The sequence below is a fragment of the Mastomys coucha genome, unplaced genomic scaffold, assembly GCF_008632895.1.
Source record: "Mastomys coucha isolate ucsf_1 unplaced genomic scaffold, UCSF_Mcou_1 pScaffold8, whole genome shotgun sequence".
In the NCBI taxonomy this organism is placed as follows: domain Eukaryota; kingdom Metazoa; phylum Chordata; class Mammalia; order Rodentia; family Muridae; genus Mastomys; species Mastomys coucha.
This window is the reverse complement of record NW_022196914.1, coordinates 37,934,798-37,961,077: the sequence shown is the minus strand read 5'-3', so window position 1 is coordinate 37,961,077 and position 26,280 is coordinate 37,934,798. Positions and strand designations below refer to the sequence as shown.

At 40.5% G+C, this 26,280-nt stretch overlaps 1 protein-coding gene and 1 non-coding gene across 6 annotated transcripts in view; one reads left to right on the top strand and one right to left on the bottom strand.

Moving 5' to 3' along the window:
• The window catches only part of Mctp1 (multiple C2 and transmembrane domain containing 1), a 586,378-nt gene that overhangs the window by 370,199 nt on the left and 189,899 nt on the right, over positions 1-26,280 (bottom strand). Inside the window, exon 1 of one of the 5 annotated variants that reach the window (XM_031359936.1) lies at positions 24,220-24,435. The exons of the other annotated variants lie outside the window; for them this stretch is intronic. Within the exon in view, the coding sequence (XP_031215796.1) occupies positions 24,220-24,276 (57 nt within the window). The 5' untranslated portion in view covers positions 24,277-24,435. Of the gene's footprint in view, positions 1-24,219; positions 24,436-26,280 lie in introns of those variants that run through there. 5 annotated transcript variants of the gene reach the window in all.
• On the top strand, positions 503-634 carry LOC116084006. The gene has a single exon (XR_004115985.1). It is a non-coding gene; the product is annotated as a small nucleolar RNA SNORA17 (small nucleolar RNA).

The following is a 26,280-nucleotide window of genomic DNA, read 5'->3' as shown; positions in this document are numbered from 1 at the left end:
GAAGTGGACATGAGGAGGCATAGAAGCTGGTCTTTTCTGAATTTTTGCATTATGGTTGACAACTGGCATTGAAACCCCAACATAGGCTCCAGATTCCAAATCTTGCCTTAATGGTAATAATTCTTATTTTAGTGACCTTTGTCAAACCCATCTTCTTATTCTAGTGCTCCCACTAGAAGGGAAACACACACATATACACACGTGTACACACACACATACACTCACACCTACACACACAAACACACACTCTCTCATACAAACATGCACATCATCAACTAGTCTTAAAGTAATAACTGCATGAAAAACAAGTTCCAGATAAACTGATCATATGATTTCCCTTAAGTAAAAATGTATAATATCAATATTTATAGATACACATACACTTACACAAGATATTACAAAGAGATTGAAAACATTTTAGGTTTGTGGCCATTCTAACTGTGCGAAAAGAAGGGAAACGTGTTATTCTTTACACTTTCTGTACTTTAAAATGTCTTCAAATAATGAGCCTAGAAGGGTTGCAGGTGTGGCTGCTGTGTCACATGTGCATCAGTAGGTAGCAGAGAGGAGAGAGAGCATGTCTACACTCACTGTTTTGACCTCTGAACATCTGAATAATTAGTAGCCTGACACTCCCAGAAAAAAATGAGCCTTAGTCAACCTCCACCCTGCCATTAGAGGACCCAGACAGAGAAGAAGCCTGAGATGACCACTATGTACAATCCTGGGGGTTGGGGGGAAGGCCATGCTCTGATGATTCCTTCCTAGTGCCGTAATTCATGAGAGGGGCATGGCACTCCAGAGGTCTTAACTCCTGAGACAACCACTAAGAGAAGCAAGTCAGTAATGGAGAACTGGAAGAGAAAAAGAAACAGAAGGATGTGGGCACAATGAAGAGAGGCAGATCTGGAGACTCTAGGACAATGAGGAACAGCCTGATGCCAGTAGCTGGTGATGATACCTGCAACCATAGTGGGTCCTCGTCTGTCCTGCCACTGGGGGCCACATCTGGGCTTGTGGCACTGCAGCAGTGGGAATCTGTTACCAGCAAAGACCAGGCAGATGTCCCTGGTCTGGACTGCTACACTGGAGCATGGTGATGTCTGAGGGCTATGCAGAACTGGTCTCAACCCTTTCCTGGACTTCATGGAAGAGCTGGATCTGGGAGTATGACAGCAAGGGGGCTGGCCCCTCCCCTTGCCAGCTCCAGTACTCAGGAGATCAGCTCCCATACATAGCAGAAGTTGCAAGTGTGAGGACCAGAGGATACAAGTGTGAAGCAGGTGGAAAACCTGGCCCTGGGATCATGAGAAAAAGAGAGCTAGCCCTGTCCCTCATCAGCTGTGCACTTAGGAGAATAGATTCTGTACCTCACAGGGGTAGCACAACAGAGGTAACCCTGGTGGTCAGGGCATGGGCAAGCCTGCTCTGAGGGCATGAGTGTAGGAGAGCAGGTTCTGCAACTGCAACTTGTCTTCTGTATGGTGACACAGGTGAGATACCCTCTCTTGCCCCTTGTCACCTACAGATGCCGGAAAGCTGGCCCTAAAGTTATTATGAAGGGCATGAGTGTGTGACATCTGGTAGGATCAGCACTTAGGGAGAGTAGGCCCTGCACCTCTACTGTGCACCATAGTAGAGCTGGCCCTGTATGTGGGGTTGCAGGGAAGCCAGCCCTGAGGGCATGAGCAAGGGAGAGCTCTCGTTTGCCATGCAGTAGCATTGATGAGGGAGATTCTCTCCCCTCCTTTTTGGCCCTTGCCAACTGAGGTGAGCAAGAGAACTGGCTCCACCAGGGACAAGAGTGCAGGAGAGCAAGCCCTGCACTCTGTGTGGGCAGTGGAGTTAGGCCTGTATCTAGGGGATTCAGGTAAGCCATCTTTGAGGGTATGAACACAGGAGAGCTGGCTCTGTTGCCGCTCTCTCATGTACCTCACCACCTATGGCAGGCAGGAGAGCTGCTCCAAGGACCATGAGAGTGGGAGAACTGTCCATGTTTCTTACCAGCTGCAACAGTTGGAGAGAGGCCCTGCTCCTCACCTGGGCAGCAGAGTAGAGCTGGCCCTGGCTGTGGTAGTTGCTGCTGGGCTAGACCTGAGGGCATGAGAGTGGGAGAGCCTGCAGGTAGTGTGAACAAAAGGATATACTGTGGGATACACTATGAAGTACTATAGCTTCCATAATGAGATTTCTTTCTCTGTTAGGAGGGAAGCTATAAGCATAGAGGGTGGGTACAAGGGAAGGAAGAGATGAATGGGATTGGAGTGCATGATGTGATTCACGAGGAACCAATAGAAAGATTTTAAAGTCTTAAAATAATAACAACATTAACAATAATAACATAAACTTTTATATATGCTAAAATTATGTCTCTAATGGTAAAATATTGTAAAAATTGAGCAAATAGGGACACCTCATAAAAATACCAAGGAGCAAGGAATGTCCATTAAGTCTAAAGACAGAGCTTCAGAAGAGTTTACTGAGCAAATATCAGTCCCCAGGAGATGCCCTAATTGTGGGGAGTAATGCCTGGTTCCAGGAAATATCCCTGGGAGGGTGGATCCTCCCCAACCCCTCCTATGTGCAATCTGTATCTCTCCCTCACCTGGGGCATAAAGGTCAATGAGAACAAAAGACAATGGGCTCCACCAATGAAAGATAACCAACTCATGCTGTAAACCTATGTCCTGAAAGGTATAAAAAGTGTGTGTGCTTTTGTTCCTGGTCGTCCCCTTTGCTCTGAATGCAGGATGAACCCAGTATACTGGCAATAATAAGTCTCATGTAATTTACAGTGATCTCCCTCCTGTTTCTTCTCGAGTGGGGGACCCATGCCGGAATCTAACAATATAACACTTTAAACAAAGGGATTTTAAAAACAATAAATCAGAGGTCAAAAGTCATTGAGGAAAAAAGGTCACATTTTTGAAAACTCTGTCTTGGACTGTACTGTAATGCAAGAAGAGAAGGAAGCATGAAGCACCAAAGCCGTCAGAGTTTTAGCTTCACTTCTGTTGCTGTGATAAATGCTCTGACCAGAAGCCACAGAGGGGGTTACTTGGCTTAAAATTCTAGGTTTTAGTCCACTGCTGAGGGAAGTCAAGGCAGGAACTAATCACATGGCATCCACAATCAAGAGCAGAGAGAAACAAGCACCACTGCTACCCACTTGCTTATGCCCAGTTCGCTTTCTTTAATCTTATACTTCAGGGTCCAGCCCATGATGGTGCCTCCCACTTTTAGGATGGGTCCCCTACAGAGGAGCCCACAGGCAAATAGGATCTGCATAATGTGTTAGTGGCATTCCTTTTCCAAGGCAATTCTTGAGTCTGTGGGAAGTTGACAGTTAAATTGTATTTACCGTGTATAATAGCGCAGTAAACAGCCCAGACCCATGGTCATACTAGCAACCTCATATAATTCAGTAAAATACAAGGAAAGTGTGAGCGAATTTGTTGGGAAGAAAATGGTGTTCAATTGGAGTAGAGGGTATAGGAAAGTGTAATGGAGGACTACAGATGATCAAAATACATTATATTATATGTATAAAACTATCAAGGAATAAAAATGTTTAAGGTTACCTTACTATAATTTTTGTTAATCCCTCGAGTGAAGACTCAGTGCTATGAGGACGACACCAGCATAGAGTAGAAAAGATTAATGATTGGCTTACAACCTTGCAAAGGCCAGACACTCTCTTGCCACCTCCGTCAATTCAGTCATTCTAGAGCATCCTCTACATCACTAAAATAAGGATTCCTAGAAATCCTCTGCCTACTTTCCACAGCTGTGATGACGTCACAAGAGACACTTCAGAGCTGTTAGGTCCTCTTATACTAAAACACACTACACCAACACAGACTGAAATAAAAATAAACACAAGGGCTGAGAAGATTTCCATTAGAAAGACTGGGAATGTTTTGCTTGTGTCTCCTGTTGCAGATCTTCCTGCCACCCAGAATGTTCCCTTTGTCTTGCTTTCCTCACATCCAAAGGATAACCCCCAAACTAGGTCTCCAGGAGATGGAACAAGCAACATAAGAATCCATAGTTTCTGGCCCAGTGCTAGTCTACTCAACAATGCAACTCATCCTAAATTTGTGTGCCAGGACTTCTACACCCTTCACAGAATCCTAGGGGGTTGAGAAGCTGCAGCCCTGCTGTTGAATGCATATGTATGCACGACTTGAATGAATGCTATTCCTTGAAAAATAAAGATGGAGAAATTCCCACTGTATCCATTTTACATAAATTATATCACAGGAAGTTTAATGTTCCCCAGATCAGAGTGGAAAGAGGAGGAAATGGGAAAATGGTCAACGCATGATACTCAGGGGAGGCAACTTAAGCATTGTGAGAACCAAGTAAATAGGGACATCTCAGAAAAACAACAGGAGGCCAGGAATTTCCGTAGAGCTTAATGAGATAAGCTCAGGAACTTTGGGAAGGTGGTGGAACTCTCCAGAAGGGAGAGGCTAAATAACATTCCTCAGATCACAGGGTGAAAACCAACCTGCAGGTGGGGATACAGTCCACAGGGTGGACCTTTGCCCACCTTCAGACAAGGAAGTCCTTGCCACCTCATTCCCGAAGAACAGTTTAAAAAGTCGCACTGTTTTGCCAATCACATTGTGTCTAATGGCTGCTGCCCTGAAAATTGTATAAAGGCTCACTAAACAAGCTGTATAGGGTCACCACCTCTCCTTAGGGTCTGGGACAGCCCCAGTGCACTGGAACATTAAATTCCTCTTGCTTTTTGCATCTGCCAGGCTCCATGTGATTCACTCAGGGGGTCTCTGGTAAGCTAAGGCTCAACAGAGTCTTACAGCATAATGAAGACACTTTATACTTCTAGGCAGCTTTTTATCTTCACTTGGAGTCAAATTCCTCACACCTTCTCATAAGGGAATATGTTTTCCAAGGCAAGGGAAATAAGGAAGTGAGACACTATTCTATTCTGTGAACCCTGGTGAGAAGAAACCTTATCTAGAAACAACCAACTGGGATACTGGAAAAGGAGAGGAGGTAGTTAAACCCCCAACAGTCTTTGGTAGAACAGAAAAGATACTCAAAGAATCTCTAGAAGTATGAAGTGCATTTAGCAGATGACAGATCCTAAGGGCCCCAACCTTCTTCTCACACTTCCAACTGTTCTCAAGTTCTCTACATTTAGCCTCATAGTCTTTTGGGTAACAGCCATGTTTCTTTTAATCTTAAAATGAGATTATAATCTCCTTGAAATAGCTGTCTCAGGCACTTGCCATCAAGAAGGTGCCTTGTCACCTATTGAGGAAAGTGAAAAAACATTGGACCCCTGTGTCTGCAGGATTTGTCTCACCCTCTGGGTAACTGGCTCTTGGCGACTTACCAGTATACTTGGTAGTTGCTTGCTTAAACAAATTTATGGGTCTCATAGGACACTGTACATATTCTGTACAACTATTTCAGATAAAAATGCATCCCTAGTAAATATGTTCTCAGAACATTACTCTTAAATGTGATAATGAATAAATAAATAAATAAATAAATAAATAAATAAATAACTGGTCACTTATGCAGGTGCACTAAAACTCAGAGGTTAAATAAGATGACCAAGAGGTACTTTCTCTCTCTCTTGCTCTAATTACAATATCATTGCCCAATTTGGAAGTTGGTGGATCTACCTAGCAACTATTAAAGCAGAATTTGAAGACAACCCTTCCTTAGCTCTGTGCGTGTTTCTATGTCCTTAAGTCCCAGAAAGAGATCATTGGGTCTTTGTTACCTTTCTTACCCTATGACAACTCCATGTGGCTAGCATGAGGATAGGCTAGTCATGAGCAATGGATTGATACAGACTAAGCCACACTGACTCTCTTCTACACCAAGCATATAGAAATGAAGGACTGAAAAGGCACAGGCATTGATTACACTTTAAAGAAGAGAAGAATCAGGGAAGTCACAACTGCAAAGAGAACTCTAGCAATGAGTGGTGAGATTTAAAAGTCAAGTGTGCAAAAGGAGTCTCTGCTTGCATGCCTGTGTTTACAGCATTTCTGTTTCTGATGTACCTGTGACTTTCATACTAATTTCTCAAACCTTCCCAGGGTTATTGTTTTCTATATCAACACATATTGCATATTGCTTTAGTGAGAAGCATTGTGTTGTTTTGTTTTTTGGTTTTTTTTTTTTTTGGCTTTTACAGTCTAATTTAATAGTCATAAAGCAGTTTTAGGGCATCATGAAGGCAGAATCACTATGCAAAATGTCTGATGTTGAACAACTGCAGGTAAGATAAGGGGCAGGGAACAGGCTTCGCCTCCCTGGCTTATTGTAGAGTGAGGATTCTCACTTTCTTACCACAGCAATGTTGTTTTCTGAGTAGGGACTCAAGGCTCAACTTAAATTTATTACCGAATCCAAGTTAAAAGTTAGTAACTTCAGACGAAACCAAAGCAAGCAGTAGACATGTGATTTGCACATTTGCATGTGATTTACATTTCCTATAATCTAATCAGTGAGTTCCATTTTATCGCAATATTCACTCAGTGCTATTTGTTACAATGGCTGATTTGTTTCGCCCTCTGATGAAATTAAAGTTGTGCTTATGTAAATAACTTTCTATGTATGTCATTTATTTATAATGTAAAAGTACTTTTTTATGTTTATAATCTGAAAAAAAAATTTTTCTAGAAAAAACAACATGCCAAAGAAACAAGACATAGTTAATATGTTGATGGATTATTTAGGTCCCAATGTATTGTAGTTCTCAACTCTTGGCTGGCAGTACTTACCCTTAGGGTGAGAGCCAATTACAGTTTTATTGATGCTGAGAGAAACTTCCCTCCTCTATATTCACTTTCCAGAGGGCTTTCAGAGAACATTCAGGTGCATACCATACACCATGGCATTGCTCCAGTGTTTCCGATAATACAGACCCCGTAGCTGATATTTAACTCTTTTTTGTTGCATTCTACTTGTTTTGAGTGTTTGCTTCTGTGAATGCCATGGAATACACGTGCAAGTGAGGGCACAATCTGGGGGAGTTCCTTCCTTCTTCTATCATCTGGGTCCTAGGGATAGACCTCAGTTCATCAGGCTTGGCAGCAGGCACATTCACTTGCTGAGCCATCTCTCTGGCTCCTAGTAACTGATCATTGAAAATGAATGACCCTCTAATATCCACAGAGAAATGAATTCTTCTATAGATGAAAAGAGAAGCTGAGCATGTGGCTCATAAAAGAAACTGCAATAATTCATCCTTAAAGGTCTCAACTCAGGGCTCTTGGAAGTTTCTCTTCTAACATTGCCCTTTAGTTGTTATGTCTCTGTACTGTGAAATGTTTCTACTGCAGTTAAATATTTGTAAATCTGTACAGATGATATGATCATTTAAAGATTTATTTATTTTATTTGTATGAGTACACTGTGGCTGCTGGGAACTGAACTCAGGACAGCCCTGCTTGCTCTGGCCCCACTCGCTCCAGCATAATACACGGTAGCTGTCTTCATATGCACCAGAAGAGGGCGTCAGATCTCATTATGGGTGGTTATGTTCCAAACTTAGGACCTTCAGAAGAGCAGTCAGTGTTCTTACCCACTAAGCCATCTCACCAGCCCAATCATTTACTTTTTTAAAGGAAATTTTAGCTGGGTGTTGTGGTGCGCACCTTTAATCCCAGCACTTGGGAGGCAGAGACAGGTGGACTCTGCAAGTTTGAGTCTAGCCTGGTCTACAGAGTGAGTTCCAGGACTATATAGAGAGAATTATTTCAAAAACAAAAATGAAAAAAAGAAGAAAAAAGGCTTAAAATTTCAGAATCCTAGCTTCTCTGGGCAAATTAAAAGATGACACTTTACCAGAGAAGCTAATTCCACGATGAGCCTCACTTTTCAAGATAGTTTGCAGCAAACATTTATTTAGTCTGTGTTTTTAGAGAAGATCAACTTGTTTAATATGCTCATTCATGGTCATTGCAATCTTTAGCATGGAATGTTTACATAGTATTCTCTTAAAATACATGATGTATTACTCAGTTCAAGGAGAACAATGCAAATTACTGCACTGACCACATCCCTGTCTTATCTCATTCTCTTTTGGGAGGTATGGACATAGAAGGGCGAGGAAGAATGTCACCACAGGGAAACATCACAGTGAGATCAAATTGTGAGTATATCTGCCAGATAAATGAATGCCTGAGTAGTTCATTTCCATATTGTAGCACCTATGCTAATTAAAGTCAAATTGTTAAATTGGAAAGATGAAAGCACCAAGAGTTGTTTATTTGTGTATGCATTTTACAGACTCCAGGGCTGTCCAGATAACCCCAAGGAAATGACACTAACAGCAAATTACAACTGATGGTGGTTTATATAAGAATAGCTGGAGACTGAGAAGATATGTCCACATGTAAAGTGTGTACCAAGCATGAGGGCTGAAGTGTGATCCCAGAACCTCATAACAAGCCTGGCTCATTGATACATGCTTGCAATCCCAGAATTGGGGTAGGAGAGACTGGTGAATCCCTGGATCTCACAGTCAGATACCTGAGATGAATCATGGAATCCTAAGTTGCAGTTAGAGTCTCTCTCACAGAACAAGATACTTTGTTGTTAGAGAGAGAGAGAAAGAGAGAGAGAGAGAGAGAGAGAGAAAGAGAGAGAGAATGGGAATGCAGTTCGGTGAGTGGGAAGTTAGGGAAGAGCTTGGGGAGGGGAAATTATCATCAGAATATATTGTATTAATTTTTTCGATAAAAAAATAGAAATGAAGTCTGAGCAAGAAAAAAAAACCCAAAGTAGAAGCCTAAGAAAGAATGATGGCTGGGGTGGTATTTTTGTCTCGCTGTGAACATAAATATACACAAACATGTACATATACATGAGCATGTACACACACATATACACACAAACATGTACATATACATGAGCATGTACACACACACACATATACACACACTCTCTGCATACACAGAAATATAGCTGAAAATGACAAGCCCAATGAACTAAAATTGTCACTGACAAGCTGGAGAGGTGGCTCGGTGGGTAAAAGCACTTGCCGCACAGGCCTAATGACGAGTTCAATCTCCAGAATGCACAGAAAGCCAGATGTTGGGCTTGCATCTGTAATCCTGACACTTCTACAGTGAAGTCTTAGATGGCGGTAAAAGACTTCCCAGATGTTCATGGGCCAACTATCCTGAAGTACACAGAGCAGCAGAAATGAGAGAGGCTTGCCTCAACAAGAAAAGCAAAAAGAACTAACTGCCGAAAGCCGTCCTCTGAATCTGCACATGTACATCATGGTATGCACGTGTGCTCCCATACACATCAAGCACACAGCACACACATGTTAAATGTATTTCATACATAAAACACACACATACACACAATCAAACAGATACATTACCCACACATCACATAGACACACTTCACAAAGGCATGCACACACAACAAACACATATCACTGAGACACATCAATGTATATTGCACACACACACATCACACATACAAAATACATGCCCACATCACACCCACCTCATATACACACATATCACATGCAGATATCATATATACACATCTCTCTTACACACACATATATACATCACAGATATACCAAATAAGCATTGCATACACATATCACACACAGACATCACATACACACACATTACACACACAAGATAATCATAAGTTAATTAAAACTTCAAAAAGATTATTATCATTAATATCACAGAAACATGGTGAGATAAGAACAGAGGAGAACTCAACAATGCTAAAAGCCGTAAATGGATACCATATTTTATAATAAAACATTAAAACATTTCGCTTTGGTTTTGAGAAACACAACCCACTTCCATGACTTCAGTTCAATATGATTCACAAGTCATGAAGAAAGCAAAGATCGAAACAAAATACAATGTTATAAATATTGGTCTAATTAACGGATTGATTCTATGGCAAATCCAAAACAAATTTAAGTATCATAATTCGTTAAAATTGTTGTATAGAATATATTCATTGTATTTATTAACTGACATTTGTTTATTAATGTATAAAATATATTTTATGTATTTTTTTTACTTTTTAAAGACTTAGTTATTTAGTTGTATGTGTATGAGTGTTTTGCCTGCATGTGTACCATGCATGTGTCTGGTGCCCCAGGAGGTCAGGGGGTCAGTTCCCAGGAACTGGCGTTACAGGTGGCTATGAGTGATGATGTGAGTGCTGGAACTGAACTCAGGTCCCCTGCAACAGCGGCCGGTGCTCTTACAACTGACCAGTCTCTCTAGGCCTCTATTCCTTAACATTTGATTAGAAAAAGCTTTATTTATTTATTTTTTATTTGCCTATAATTCTGGGGTCTCCCGTGATGGCACATCACCATATAACATAACATATAACAAAAACTGACAAGAAGCACCTTAGTTCAATCCAACTTTTAAAAGCACTACTTTCTTTCCTCTTATTAATAGTTTTTAATAGTTTTAGAATAACCGGAAAGTCTAATCTCCAATCTTCTCATTGACACATGGCAGAGGTAAAAAGCCCTTGGGGTCTTAAGGGTTAATGTTCTGTAGCATCAAACACTCTGAGACCCTTGGTAAATCTCTTCCAACTGCCTGTGTTCTATGCTATCGCCTTTGCTCTTGACAGAAGCTCTCTTAGTGTCTGTTTGCATTTCTACTGGGTCTTTTAATTAAGCATTGTGCTAGCACATTTTCGTAATCATTTCTGTTTACTGCATTTGACTGTTTTTCCATGTGACAGTAAACACTTCACTGGCTATTTGCACTTAAAACATTACTTAGTATCAACCACAGCTTTTTTTATATAAATAAAATCAAGTTAGAGTTAGCTCCAGGGGAAGCTAGTGATAGACTACCAGGTATCTCTTCTCTCTTTTTCTGACAGAAATCTTGAAACAACAGAACAGCCTGTGCTACAGGCATAATTAAAGCAGATGTTCTCAATCTTCATTTCCACTGCTAATTTTGACAGCAGAAGTAATGTGCTTGTCTTTTGTGCAGTCACCTATTTTCTCACAGATGTGCCCTATTTTTGTCCTCACCCACCATGACTGCTCAGAAAGCCAGTAGGAGGTGATAGTGGGTAACAATACAGTAGCAAGAACTCTGTCAGCTTCTCAGTAGGTCAGCAAATGGAAACCCAAAAAGAAACTACTCAGAAGGTAAACTTCAATCTAGCTAGTGTGAGCACTCTTATCCATTCCTAACGTGAAAAAGATTTCATCTTTCAGTGGCTTATGAGGTCTTCGATGACAAAAGTCACTCATACTGCATGTATTAAGTATAATAAACAATTTACAATTAGCTTTCATTGTCAATGCAGCATTTGAGAATACAACTGCTAAAATAAAACAGTGGAACTCCCCAAACTCTGGTAACGAGGGCCAGGTGACACGGCTGCAAGGAAGGAGCTATGATTTTGTTGGTTGTGTGTCTAAAATCTGAAAGCATGCTGATCAATAAAGGTACCTTTCCCAAAGTGTGCTCTTCTAGAAGCCCTGCTCTGTGACCCCTCACTGTTTATGGTGTTTCCAAGAGAGAAGCAGGTAACCATCTGTGATATTTAATATTCACTTTCCAATTGACTCGATTTGGAATCATCTGAGATGCATAGCCCTGGGCACATCTGCGAAGGCATTTACAGAGACTTCGCTGGAGAAGGGAAGAGGCATCCTGAATGGGCGTGTCAGGATCCCACAGGATGGGGTAGCAGAATGGGAACAATGGAGAAAGTGAGTCAAACACCAGTGTTCATCGCTTTATGTTTCTGCACTGTGAACACAGTGTGGCCGGCTCCTCACCATGGCTTCTGCATCAGCTCCTGCCTCCAGGTTTCTGCCCTGTGTGAGTTCCTGTCCTGGCTTCTTTTGCTGACAAACAGCAATGTGGAGTTGTAAGCCAAATAAACCCTTTCCTCCCAGGTTGGTTTAGTCATGGTGTTTCATCATATCCAGTCACCCTAACACAGACACAGCCCTTTTCTTCCTTCAGTTGCTCCCTGTTAGGAATTTTGTCCCAGCAACAAAACAAGTAATGTATCATCTTTCCCCTCAGAGCTCCCAGAAGCTTGGATACCCCAAATCTTAGAAACTACAGAGCAGAGAGGAAGATTCCATTACCTATGGTGGAGTACGCCCTCTTCGCACCCACACCAAAGTACCCTGTAGAGGTACTTTACCCATCTCCCTGGCAAAGGATTCAGGCAGGGCCCGAGAGGCTACAGTCTTCAGCCTCCTCTGCTCTGCTACTGTTTTGTTATAAGGCACTACATCCTGCTTCACACTCCAGGAGGAATGGGCTATACTAGAAGACAAGCACAGCTTCCCTGCTTCCTGCTACCCAAGCACCACTGACCAGTGGTGGCTTGGCAGAAACACCTGCTCCACCAGGGAGCAAGAAACTGTAATCTCATCTACTGCCCACAAGGCAGTCAGCAGAGGTAAGAGGACTGGTGACAGGGCTAAGTTGGCAGAGCTGGAGTATGGTTTGAGAAATCATCTGGTATTAACTCCACCACTCTTCCAGTGATCATGCAAGCAGGAACCACAAAGATGAGTGTTGTGATGTATCCCTTCCATCCCAGCACTCATGAGTGGTGTTCTGAGGAAGGAGTGATGTTACAGGAGAGGCTAGTTAGGCAGCACAGTGTATTCTAGTCCATTCTAGACTACATATGATTTTATCTCAAAAACAAAAACAAAACCAAACAAAAACAAAAAGCAAGCAAGCAAGTAAATAAAACTAGTTTGAGATGGGAGGAGAAAATAAAGAAGCAGGAACTGCAAAGCCTTAGCAGAGAAAACTCATTTTGATTCTAGCTGGGGACTGCATGAGCAAGGCCTGACTAGTTAAGATGCCCAGGGAAGGAACAAAGCAGAGTCTGACCCATCACTGGGGAGACAGGAATGTCATGTACAAGAGAAAGCCTGTTGGGTTGGAATTCCAGATGAATGTATACACTCCCAGTGGAAGCAGGGAACCAGAGCCAAACAAAGGGGGACTAGAACACAGGAGAGGAGAGGGACAAGGTATGCATCTCTGTGGAGAATTTAATTACTGAATGGAGCAGAAATCCATGCACAGAGCCAACCAGAAAGATGGAGAGCCACGGTGGTCCTCAGCTAACCTCAGCTGAACCTACACCTCACCAAGGCAGAGCCAGAGGCAGTACCTGCAGCCTGTGAGCTGCAGTCTCACAGGCTAACAACCCCAGTCACTGCACCTTCTGTGCTAGGCACTGTGCTAGATATGTCACATCCATTTCATTAACTTTTTTTTTTAACTAATTCCCAAATAAGGGGTAAACCAAAATTAACTCTACATATTTCTGGTCTCAGCTTAAAGGTGCTTTCTTATAGAAGACTTCTCTGAAGCAGACCACTAACTTCTCTATCATACCCTGGATTGTCTTCTACTTTGTCCTGTGTTGAAAGAACAACATAAACCTCATTTTTCTCCATTTAAGGACCAGGCCTGTTTTGAGAAAAAAAAAAAAAAAGGCCATAAAGCACCACCAGTTCCAGGAACAGACCATAAATCCCAGAGACTAGGCTATAAGACCTCAACTCCAGGGACAGACCATAAAATCCAGAACAAGATCATAAAACCCTCCCCCAAAGAACAGCCTGGGGATAACCACAAAAATGGGGAAATACCTTATCTCAGAATGGGCCATCTGTACCGGGCAGCCCTATCTCATCCTATGCTTAAACATTCATGACATAGGAATGCAGATGACTGACCACCTGTGACACCTTAGCACCCACCAATGAAATTTTAGATTACCTAATCCTTCTAAAGATCCCTGCAAGGAGGCCATTTCAAAGAATGGTTTACCCTGCAAGCTGGTTCTTGTTGCAGAACAACCTCTCTTTGTCTTTGCATACCATCTGAGTCTGGGGTCTTATCTCAGCAATTTTCTGACCATTACAGTGTCACTCAGTCTACCTTACATTTTGTTAGTTTTGAGGATGTAGTATGTCCATTCTGGGTCCTACCTGTGGCCTCATATGTTCTAGCCCATAAGCTCTTGTGTAAACATTTCTGCACCCTTGAATACGAGGAGGGGAAGGGCTGAAAAGGGAGTGTGCATGTGAGGCAAAGGCATTGTGGACAAGAGCTTTGCTCTCTGGAAATGTGGCCAATACCAACTAGTATTTCTAAAAGCCAGGATGGCAGAATGATGTCACCATGACCATGCAAATGAGCTTTTCTTAAATAAGCCATAACACTGACTAGAGTTTTATTAAAATCTAGCAATCGCAGCAGTGAGGTCGTATATTTTACTTCTCTGCTGGGCTCCTGAGGAACTGATAAGGTCAAAAGTCTTTCTATTTGCTATTTGTACCCTTTTCTATAATTCACATGTTAGAAAACTAGAGAAATGTCAATAAATCCTAGAGATGTTAATATGAAGCCACTCATAGTTCTCTCTCTCTCTGTGTGTCTCTCTCTGTGTCTCTCTGCCTCTACCTCTATCTCTGTCTCTGTCTCTCTCTCTCTCCTCTGTGTGTGTGTGTGTGTGTGTGTGTTTACTGACAGATCAATCAGCAGATTGATGCTTTACTTCTGGACTCATCCTTCCTCCCATCCAGGAGTAAACCATCCAAGCTGTTCCTACTCCCTAGCAAAAGCAGGATTAAGCAGCATCCTGTCAGTTCTAGTTCTGCAGGACACCATGTCCTACTCTACTAACCTTAGCTAGATAAACACTCAGGAAAGCAATTACAGAAGATCCAGGAAATACAAACAGAATCTTGTAAGCAAGATTCCAGCAAATCACTCTGTTCTGTCAGACTTTGCCTGCATACTGCAAGCTTTTTTCATTTCCTGACTGTCTAACATGAATTGATGGCACCACAGACTGCTAGACTAGCCTGTGCTTGAATTATGATCATGAGCAAAGTGTTGAGTACAGATACTGAGAACAGATCCTGCTCTTTATTCTATAGAGAGGATCTGCAGTCTTACTTTGGGTAGAGAAAGCTAATATAAAACAAACAAACAAAACAAACAACACAGCAAAATGACATTACTCAAGGTCACATACTATGTGTGAACTAAAAGATTGGAACTACTCTTTTTTTTTTTTTCCTGTTGCACTGGAGAGCCACCCAGGGCATCTGACATTTAGTTACATCCCAGACATCCCAGGTATGTCTGGACTTAAGCCCAGTTCTTCTAGTTGAGAATGTGAACTGTACTAATGCCCATGCCACATGGATTTCTCTTCCTATTAACCCCACTCTGAGGGGTTACACACAGCTTTTTCCCACCAGTCTAGACGTCCTCTACAGCGGATTCTCATTTTCAGAAAGACCATGTTAATTCTCTCTAAAGCACTCCCACCCCTAGAAACATGACAAAGCTATTCCTTGTCAGTACAACCTCAGTTCCCTCAGGCATTTGTTTTCACTTCATCCGGACCCAAGGCTTAACTTTGATTGATGCTGATTGACATTGAGGCTCAGGGCATTCAGGCAAAGCTGCATATCGTTTCTCCTTTTCTGCCCTCTCCCCCCTTCCTCCCTCCTTCCGCACCTCTGCCATATATACATAATTCTTACTACGGTTGCTGAGTAGAAACATGGCTGAACACATCTACGGCAAGCAGTGCTTTGTGAGGCCTCCTGTAGAAATCTTTCTCTATTCATATCTTCCCAAATGGCTACCCTCACCCTCAAATGCTTTCCCCAAGTTAATGAGAAAACGTCAGGGCTATGTGCTGGGCCACAGGATAACAAAGTGTATACCATGAGTGCTTTCCTGAAAATGCGTATCCTTGATCTCTACTCACAGCCCAGTGGATCCGAATCCCAGAGGCACAGGCCTGAGCACATGAAGTCTGAACAAGACTCACAGGGTAACTTGTACAATGATACAAGCTGAAGAATTGCCCTATAAGGAATACCTTGTCAAGGTCCACCCAGAACCATAGAGGACTTGTTCCCTGAAGTGCTGCAGCCTGGGTGGAGGCAGAGTCACAGCAGTGCTGGTGGCTGATGAAGCTTTGCCACTTTCTCCATAACTGTGGTTGATTACTACAGGGCATCGCTTAGCCATGGCTGCCACTCATTTCTTGAGGTGACTTGAAGGGTTGACTATGTATTGTTTACTAACAGAACTTTAGCATTGATAAACTTTTCTGTTGGTTTGAATGCACATTGATTTTTAGGATATGAAGATTTGGAAGAGGTAAGAAAGTATAACAAGTCTTTAATATAAGAGATTAGTTAAACATGAACTCTTTTGATGAAAAATGTGTCCATAGTACTAAGTAAATAAGCCAATGAGAAAGTATTTCTATCTGGAACTTGACACATATTTTTCCCAGAGCTGGAGAGATGCCTCACTTGTTGCTCTTGCAAAAGACCCAGATTCTATTCCTAGCACCCACATCTCAGCACTGTACAACCCTCTGAAACTCTAGTTACAGAGGATCTGGTGTCCTGTTCTGGCTTTTGCAGGTAGCAGGCAGAATGGTGCAAACAAAAACACTCCTACACATAAAAATAAAGCAAGTAAATCTTTTAAAAATATATATTCTTTTCTATCACCCCCCGACCCCAGAAAAAAAAACACAAAATAATTATGTATTGGTTAAAAGGAAGTTGCTGCAAGGTGTGGACAATTAGGACTGTAGTAAAAAGTGAAACTTTTTTTAGCACCACTTAAATGCTAAATTAGATGATGCTGGTCTTCATGATTGACAGGGCAAAGCAATCCCAAGGTGCAGCTGAGAACCCTGTGTTCAGCTGTGCTCTGGGGAATTGGCTGTGTTCTGCTGTGCTCTGGGGAGCTGGCTGTGTTCAGCTGTGCTGTGGGAAGCTGGATGCACAGCCTTAAGAAACTCATTTGACTGGCCTGCAGCAAAATTATCTTCACTCGCAAAATGAGAAAACATGGCTAGCTTTTCTCCAAGGCACTTTTAAGTTTTTAATTCAAAATTTTGTGCATTGCTCACCTATTCAGGTCAAGTAAAATATTATGGAAATTTTATGACTGGTTTAATATGTGGAACCACTTTGTTATGGATTATTTTAATATAAAACTGATACTTGGATTTATGTTTTTCCTTCATTAATGTCCTCCTCTTTTTCTTCTCCTTCTTATTTTGTTTTATTTTTAAATTTTGGAACAAGGCTTCATGTAGCCTAGCCTGGCCTTGAACTCACAATGTATCCTGAGATGGCCTCAAACTAGCCCTTCTGTGTCATCTCGCATGTGCTATTATTACAGGCATATGCTAGCATAGCTGCTATTAACTTTCTTCTTATTTTTGTGCATAAAACTGCAGTCAAAAATATTTTGTAACCTTCTACAAAATTGGGCAAAAATAATGGACACAGTATGAGAAATGTGAAATGAGAAAAGTAGCAAGGAAATTTTTGAGAGGGACTACCTGATTAGTGAAGGTGCCTGCCTTCGATTAAAACCTCCTGTCCTTCTTTCCTTCTATCCTCTCTTCTTTCTTCAGAATTTTGCTTTTATTAGCTTTTTGTACTTACCTCAGGAAGCAATAAGTTTCACTCTGGCATTTTCATACCTTGTGTCTGTTGCTCTTCCTTCTCCACTCTGTCCTTTTGCTCTGTTCCTGCTGGTCCCTTCCTCCCAGCAGCTTCCCTGCTGCCTCTGTGCTACATGGCTTCTATCAGCTTGTTTTTACTCCTGCTCCCCTCTTGTGTATCTCATGGTTCCCTTTCTAGTTTCATGATCTATGCTAGACTAACACCCACATGTAATAGCTGCACATAGAAGTTAAAAAATCTAAGATAAAAAAATTCTAAGATCTTCTGCATATGACAAAACCTATCAATCTTCCTGAGTTTGAGCTACTTTTCAGTTCTAAACAAAATATCTAGAACATATACAAGAACTGCAAGAGTTGAACATTGCCCTATTCTTTCGATTAATAAATGGGCTAATAAACTGAACAGACTAGTCTCCAAAGAAACATAGATGAACACCAAATATTTTAAGACATGTTCAGCATATTTAGCCATCAGGGAAATACAAATTGAAGCCACTTTGAGATTCCATATCTCCCTAGTCAGAATGACTAACCCCCCCCCCAAAGCAAACAAGAGTGAGGATATGGGGGAAGAGGAAGAATCAGCCACTGCTGGTGGAGTTGAAAACTGATGTATTCACTATGGAAATCAGCATGAAGGGGTCTGAACAAGCTAAAGATAGAAACAACCATATGACTCAGCTATACCATGGTAGGATACATGCCCCAGAAACCCATGTCCTACACCATGAAGAGAGCCCTACATATCCCTATTGACTCTCACAACAGTCATAAAGGCTAAGAAGCAGTCTGGATTTCCATCAACAAACAAATGGATGATGAAAATGTGATGAATATACACAATAGGATTTTATTCAAGTGAAAGGAACACACTGTTTCTAAGATAGAGAAATCACTTCCAGAGAACAGCAAGCCACAGGAAACAAATGCACTTCCATATTATAAAGTACTTACACACCACAGAAGGGAATGGGAATGTCTTCCCAAAGTAACTGTCTGATGTTTTGTTTATAACCAAGGAAAAGAAAACCCATCCACTGGTTACATGCTGGTTGAGATGATTTTTTTCTTTTTGTTTATAATGTTTGCTTGGTTGAATGCCAAATATGCAATTTTCCCAATAGAGTTGTCTCCATTGTCTACACTTGAACTTATTTAGTTGTGCTTGGTCAAATATTTTTACAGGAAAAAAATTTGTTCTCCCCTATCCCTCGGAAAACTTGAAGCAATAATTCTTTTAATACTCTCCCTCTGAAACCTGCACAATTTCCTGGCTCTAGCCCCAAGTCACCACCATCATTTTGGAAAGTGTTCTGTTGTGCCAAGTAAATTTGAGCACTCTAGTGAGATGTTTGTAAGCAGGGAGGCTTGTGCTCTCAGATTTTGAAACAAATATGTTTTTGCCAGTCACTGAAAATGATTTTTAATATTATTCCTCAAACTGATTTTGTTTGTAGGGATTTCTAATACTTTAAACCATGGTTTGTACTTTCGGTGCCATACAGATAAAAAGACAGAGCTGCAAAAAGGCCCTGGACAATGCCACTCCAGCATTCACTGAAAGGACCAGGAGTATGTGCACAAATGTAGACACAACAGAGATTTTCCCTCAAAGCCCAAAGCAAGCTTATCAGGTGACTTAAACATATACCATGGTTTCTGCCAATCCCCACCTAAAAACACAACAACAAAAAAGATTTTCATATCACTCAGAAGAATGGATTCCTTTTGCTACTTCCTAGCATATTTGCACCAGTGCTAACCACATCTTACAGGACTTCCCAAACAACTTCAGCCTAGTCCTGCCTATGATGCCCTACCACTTAGAAGGAAGGTGTGCACATCACAAGCATAATGAGATGGACTAGCCTTCTTTATTCCCTTTGCATCTCTGTATCATTTTCTAGCACTCAACTCAAATCACTGACATCCAGACAGGTGGGCTGCCGTCTTGCTCTGAATTCGGACTACCCAAACTCAGTTTCATCTTTTGTATGGTGTTAGGGGACAAGTGACTCAGTTTGTATACACTTCACCTTTCCCAGCTGTAAAAAGGGAGTAAAATTATAGTAGTGCCCATGATTATACGGCAGTTATAAGAATAAACTGAACAACTAATAAAAAGGCTTCATCATGATCGTCCTCATCATCACCTTGAAAAGAAATGCTTGTAAATCAAAGGATTTAGAGTTTGCCTGGCTATGTTCAGTGCCCTATAAAATGCCATGGATAACTATTACTAATGCCTTCCCACTACTGTAATGATTCAAGCAAAGGGACACCAATGCCTAATTTGTGTATCTCTACTAAATTAAGATGGGATTAAAGCTCAGCAGGGGACCTCCAGAATTTATTTGGGCTTATAGCAAATGCACATTCAATGCAATGCTTGATTCTCATAACAGAAACGTCTGTGAACCCTTCCATTAGGATCAAACTGCTTCACTGACCTTGGAATTCACTGGATTACTAATCAATATTTGGTAATCACCTATAGTCAATAAGTGTGAGAAAATAAATTTTAAAAATATAAGGACTTGGGACGTTCCCCAAAGCTGTTGTGTGTCCATGGGATACGTTCTTCTATCTGGGCTGCTTTGTCTGTGCCTGGCCACACAGAGACTTGATGTGCCAGGGTAGGGGGATACCTGGTGGGCCCTATCCACTCAGAGGTGAAGGGGAGGAGAAATGGGAGAAGGACTGTGGGAGGTGGTGACCAGGAGGGGAGCGGGCAGGATGTAAACTGAAAAAGTAAAACTATACACACACATTTTATATATATTCATTGTTATCTGAAAAACAAGAGGTGTCAACCTTGCAAACAAATACTGACTCCTTTCTGTCTTCTGTCCTCTTCTGTTCGAGGTCTCCTTCCTCAGATCCCAAACAAAGGTTCTTACCTCATGGCATTTGTTTTCCCTCATCTCCTAGCCACATAGCTGTTTTTTCCACATAGAAGTTTAAATCAATGCAAATGTGAACTTGGTTGCAGAGCACTGCTGGGCTATATTCATATGCTAGCATCACAATTAATTCTATCCACCTGCTGCATCTGTAACTTTGCTGGCCTGTCCATGAGGGTAACTCACACTTTTCAGTAACTTACATTTTCTATGAAAATAAATGGTCTTTATGTTTTGAATTCTCAGAAACATGAAATAATCTTTAAAGAAAATTCTTAAGGAAATGCTTTCTAATCTTATCAATAGACTTTTAGAGCTAAATTTTCTTTTATTAAAAGTCTCTTGTACTCATTGGTACAGTGATGACACTAACTTCTATAATTATGAAAGCCACATTTTCCTCTTGCCATTGACCTTAATAAGAGTAGAGATCCATAAATATAAACTATGCACATCCATTCTAACAGAAGTGGTTGGAAGTTTATTGGTTTATTTATTTATTCACTCACTCACTCATTCATTCATTCATTCATTCACTCATTTATTATTGGGAGTATTCTTTGTCTCTTTTTTCAAAAGGCAAGACTTTGGAGAAAATATCTTTTTGTAGCCATTTTCAACAAGGGCAGCAAACAGCCTACTGCATCAGCCACAATTTTAAAAGCTAAAACACATAGTAACACTGGTTAAGCACGTTTATTTTCATGGACTGAATATTGGAATACTTGTACTGTGGAAATCACTAAGAAATAATGAGCTTTGATGACTATCCCATAGACCTAGGCCTTGTAAGACCAATCCAAGAGTCCTCAGTATATGAAGCTTGAATGTAGAGAGGGGACTGAGCTCTCTGAAACCCTGTGAAGAACGGCTTCTTAAAAGCATGGTCAACAGGGTTTCGAGAATATTATCATCATCATCATCATAATCACAATCCTCATTATTATTTGCTATTATTTTCACTTTAAAAAGCTGAGCTTAATAGCCCTTGGCAGGGTGAGATAAGAAGACTCCAAGTTCAAGGCCAGCCTGGGCTCCATAGTGAGACAGTAGCTAAACTGCAACTAAACTCAGCAAAGCATGGCAGTCCAGCACAACTGTGTGCAGAGGAGACACGCGCTGTCTTCCTCTGTTTCTTGTTTATCAGACAGACAGAAAAACACAGCTTTACACCTTTGCTCAGACCCTTACTGGATGAAACGAGGCTCCTTCTTCACCCTCACTAACACTAACCTCCACTTTCTGAAATAAAACTTGAGATGTCAAAGTTCCTTCCCAAGCATATGACTGCACATCTCTCTGGTGATGGTATGTGAGTGTACTTAAGCAGCTCCATGTGATCACAACTAGAATTTTTAGGGTAATATGGAGGAGATTGTTACTTATGTTTTATATCACATATGCTGCCTTTGTCCTTCAACAGGATTCAGTAGAGACACTAGAATCTAATGTATCATCTATAAGGATATAATTTTCAGAAATCAGAAGGATCAGGCTGTAATTTTTTTCCCTATGCTTTGGTTCTTTATTAAGAATATCTTAAGATCTTATTAAAAGAAAAAATAAGAGAAGGAAAATATGCTTTGCATCTAATGACTTAGTTTCCAGGAGAAACAAAGTATATATTGATTTTTAGTTGAAAACACTTAATTGCCACTCAATAAACATTTTTTTGAGAATGACTTGCCTTATGTTATTTGAAACTTGAAAAGCCACTGGGACTTATAATTGGGGGCTCTTTATTTCCTAAAGCTTAACTTTGTAAAACATTTTATATAATTTGGATATTAACAAGAAAAATTAATTTACAAATTGGAAAGAAATGAGACCTCAATTCCTAAAAAGAAACATACTGAATTTTAAGTAAAGTGCTGACTATCTTTGACATCTCAAAATCCTCTGCCTTAGTAAAACACAGAAACAACCCCTTAGAAATGCAAAGACTGTTTATTTCAGAGACCTAAGGGCTTCCTCACGCCTGGACCCTGCAGGCTATTTCAGGCTCGTTTTACCCATATTTTTTTTTCACCCATTTCTTCAACTAAATCAGCATGTGGAGTGAGAAATGAAATATTATCTTACTTGTGTGTGCTGTTCGTACCACCAGCCCACCACTCTGTAGAGGAAGGGAACCAGGAAAACAGCCAAAGAGTGGGGCACAAGAAAGAACTAGGGGAACCGCCATGCCTCCCTCTGTGGTCAGCCACATCAGGCAATCGCACGATCTGTTAAACACTGCTGGAAATAACATAGTATAAACTGTGCAACTGATAACATCACAGCAGACTGAGTTTCCATTCTCGCCAAGAGTTTGTTTGGCCACTGTAATCCAGAATAAGAACTCAGAAACAAGGCAAAGCACAATTAATTAGACATTCTTTTGCTTAAATACAGTATATTTTGTTATACCCCTTTATTTGAATTGCCTCCGGAATAGTGTTTGATAAACCAGAATATCTCCCTCCTTGCCCAGATTAAAAAATCAGAGTATAATGTATACTCTAGCACCAAAATATCCTATTTATTACATGTATCAGGATTTGAGAATATGTGGGGTCTTTGCTTCTTTTTTTTCTTTTTAACTACTTAAGGTCTCGAATGCTCTCATAGTGGTACCATTTTCTAATAGAGCTTTTGTTCTCAAGTACAGAGTACTCCTTCAAATATGCTTGGAAGTTAAAATAAATTTAATTCATTCTCTAAAGAGGAAACCCATTTTCCTTCCATCAACTCAGTAACCATTTGACTTTTGCAAAAATATTAATTATTGACTATATTTCTAGTGAAGAGTAATCTCTATGTTTTAGTTAGAATCTAGCAGTTTTATACTGTGTATATAGATTTGAGAAGAAATGAAGCATTCCTAAGCATGACGTGAGTCAATTAGGAAAAAGTATTTTATAATACCAACTGTCATTAGTACATTAAGAACTCAACTCATTACTATCTTACAAATTTATAGCTAGAGCTCTCAAAATCAAATTAGCTACTTCTTCCATGTCAAGTGAAGTTAACGGCTTTAAATATGAGCATCTGAAGTTAAATGACACAAGACACCCGCCCTGAATTCTACATCTGATGTCAGTTTCTTGAATCAGTTAGCTTTAATCCCAACCTCTTAGCTTAAACAAATTAGCAAACAAAGCTACCAGTCATTTTCTGCGCAGATTTCTCTATGCACCAACCTGTACCGTGATTGTCTCACAGCAGCCGAGAAGGTAGGCTGTGGTAAACAAGCTCACATACATTTTAAAACAGCGCCACATGAAGTTCCTAAGTCCATAGCCTCTGACTCAGGTCCAAGCCCACACACAACAGGACAAGAGCCTTTTGCTACCCTTTCACATTTAACTTTCAGTTACTGAGACCTTCTTATGCCAGTAAAGAACCATAATCATTTAGGAAAGAATGCAAACCTTTATTTATTTAATTATTAATTTGATATAACCTTTAATAGAAACCATATGATAACAAAATGAAAAAAAGACTCCCAAACTGATATCCTGAAATTACTAATTCTTAAAATCAATCTAAAGTGATATAAAGCTAACACAGTCTCTCAACATATTGCCTTTCTTCATAAACAAGTTCCAAGAGAATACTGATCTCTTCAGTTAGGTCTTTCATAGGTGGAATGCATTCTAAGTCCCAAATACAAACATCAGACTCATAAATAAATCAGTACTGAGGGAGAGGGCATTTTCTGAGGCACAATCCTGAAACTGCTACATGCATTTAAAGCTGCCACAACCCAAATAGTAAATCCAAACCTTGCACTTACCTTATGACAAACGACTGGTAAATTGCAGAAACTTTTCAGCCTGTAGCTATCTATCATAGTGCTGGAGAAATGAGCGAATCATCTTTCACCCTGTGCAGAGCTGTGTCTCCAGACTTGGCTTCTTCGCAGAACACAGCGTCAGTGTCTGCTCACCTCCAGGAGAGAGCAACAGCCTCTGAGCACTGAGCCCTTACTGCTCTGAACTGCAGAGACTTGGAGTGAAAGTGGGAGGGACCAGTGAGGTTTAAATACCACCCATTGCTTCAGAGTCACAGGATATGACTCAACTCTCAAATTGGTAAGGGGAGAGTTCCCTTTTGCAAACTGTTAGTATAAATTACATAACAAACATCATTTCTGGGGACCTAAAATTCTTACAAACTACATATATCTTCATTTACCTTTTGTAATCAACCTCTTCTCCATGAAGAAAACCACAGTAAAAAATGAGAATGCGATACAGAAAATATTTGCTGGCTCTTTGCAGTGAATTGATTTAATATTATTAAAGATGTGTGAACTTCACAGTTCCCAAAGACGTTTTATGTATGTGTGTATGTATGTATTCTTAAAAATCTTAAATATACATGTATATATATATTTATACATACAAATACACATATTGATACATATACATATACATGTATGCATATAAGGTATGACATGTACTATTCTCACACAATATTATAGTTGTTTATTGTGATCAGTTTGTGTGCATTAGTAATAAACTCTAACTCACCAATAACGTGTCAATTCTGTATTAAGGACAGAAATCAATAAAATTCTTCTCATGGTATCATTTGACCAAGAGGGAACCCAGATTTGATCCCTCTCCCTTGTTCCTCCATGTCTTCCACTGTTCTCTATCTGTCTGCTATATGAGTCTGGATCTGTGCCTGCATGAATGCTGTGTTGTGAATCTGTCTTTGTGTCTGTCTTGGGTGAGTATCTGTCTATGTCTCTAGGATCTTCCCAATATGCTCATAAGAGTTCAAGCTATTCTCCCCTCATCCTTGGTGCTCCAAAACGCTTCACCAATGCATGTAAGTTCCTCACACAGCCTTACATGATCCTCACATAAGACTCCAAGATGCATAAATGTAATGTATTAAAGATTCTTCACATGAGGCACCACAATGTAGACAGCCTGAATGCACTAATACTGAACCCCAAGTCACCAATAATGTATGGATGTCTTATTACCTCAAAATCAATAAGCTACTTCTTCTTGGTGCCATTTGACCAAGAATGAGCCCAGATTTGAATTCTCTGCTTTGTTCTCCCTGTTTCTTCTATAGTCCCTGTTTGTATGAAATTTTGCTTGCCTAAGGCTCTATGTCCATATCTGAGTATCTGTCTCTTAACAAAGAACTTTGTTCCCTCTTTTACTGAACAGCACAGAAAGTGCCACATAGGAAAGGAATAAAGGATACACTTTGCAGAAATCTTTAACAGAGGTTTACAAAGGATTAAGTCACTGACTCCAACTAACCTAGTTAAGAAACAGTACTACAAACATAATTTTTTACCAAGCAATATCCATATGTTGCCTTCAACATTTATAATGGATATTTATTTGGTAAGACAGAGAAAGTGCCAGCTGCTCTGAATGTAAGAGACATTTGTATAGGAATACATTGCCATAGTTTCTGTTACTCTGCCAAAGATCAATACTAAGCATAGTTTGGCACTGTGGCATGAATCTGCACTTCAGGATGTCCATTTATCCTGTCTGCAAAAGCATAAAATCAGCATGTTCTGTGTACACAGCTATAGCTCTAGAATCAAGGGCGAATATAAGATCTATCAATGAAAACCAATCTCTCCCCTTTCGCTGATACAAAGAAAGAGGATGAATTTTGTAGACTCTAAGCTTAGGAACTTCTGGTTGCCATACTTAGTGAAAAATAAGATGTATAAAGTAAGCCAAGAAAAATAAAAACCAAAAGCAAATAAAGGACAGATTTCTGATACTACCACCACAGCCACACCACCACCGCTACCACCACAGCCACAACCACCACAGCCACAACCACCACAGCCACCACCACCACCGCTACC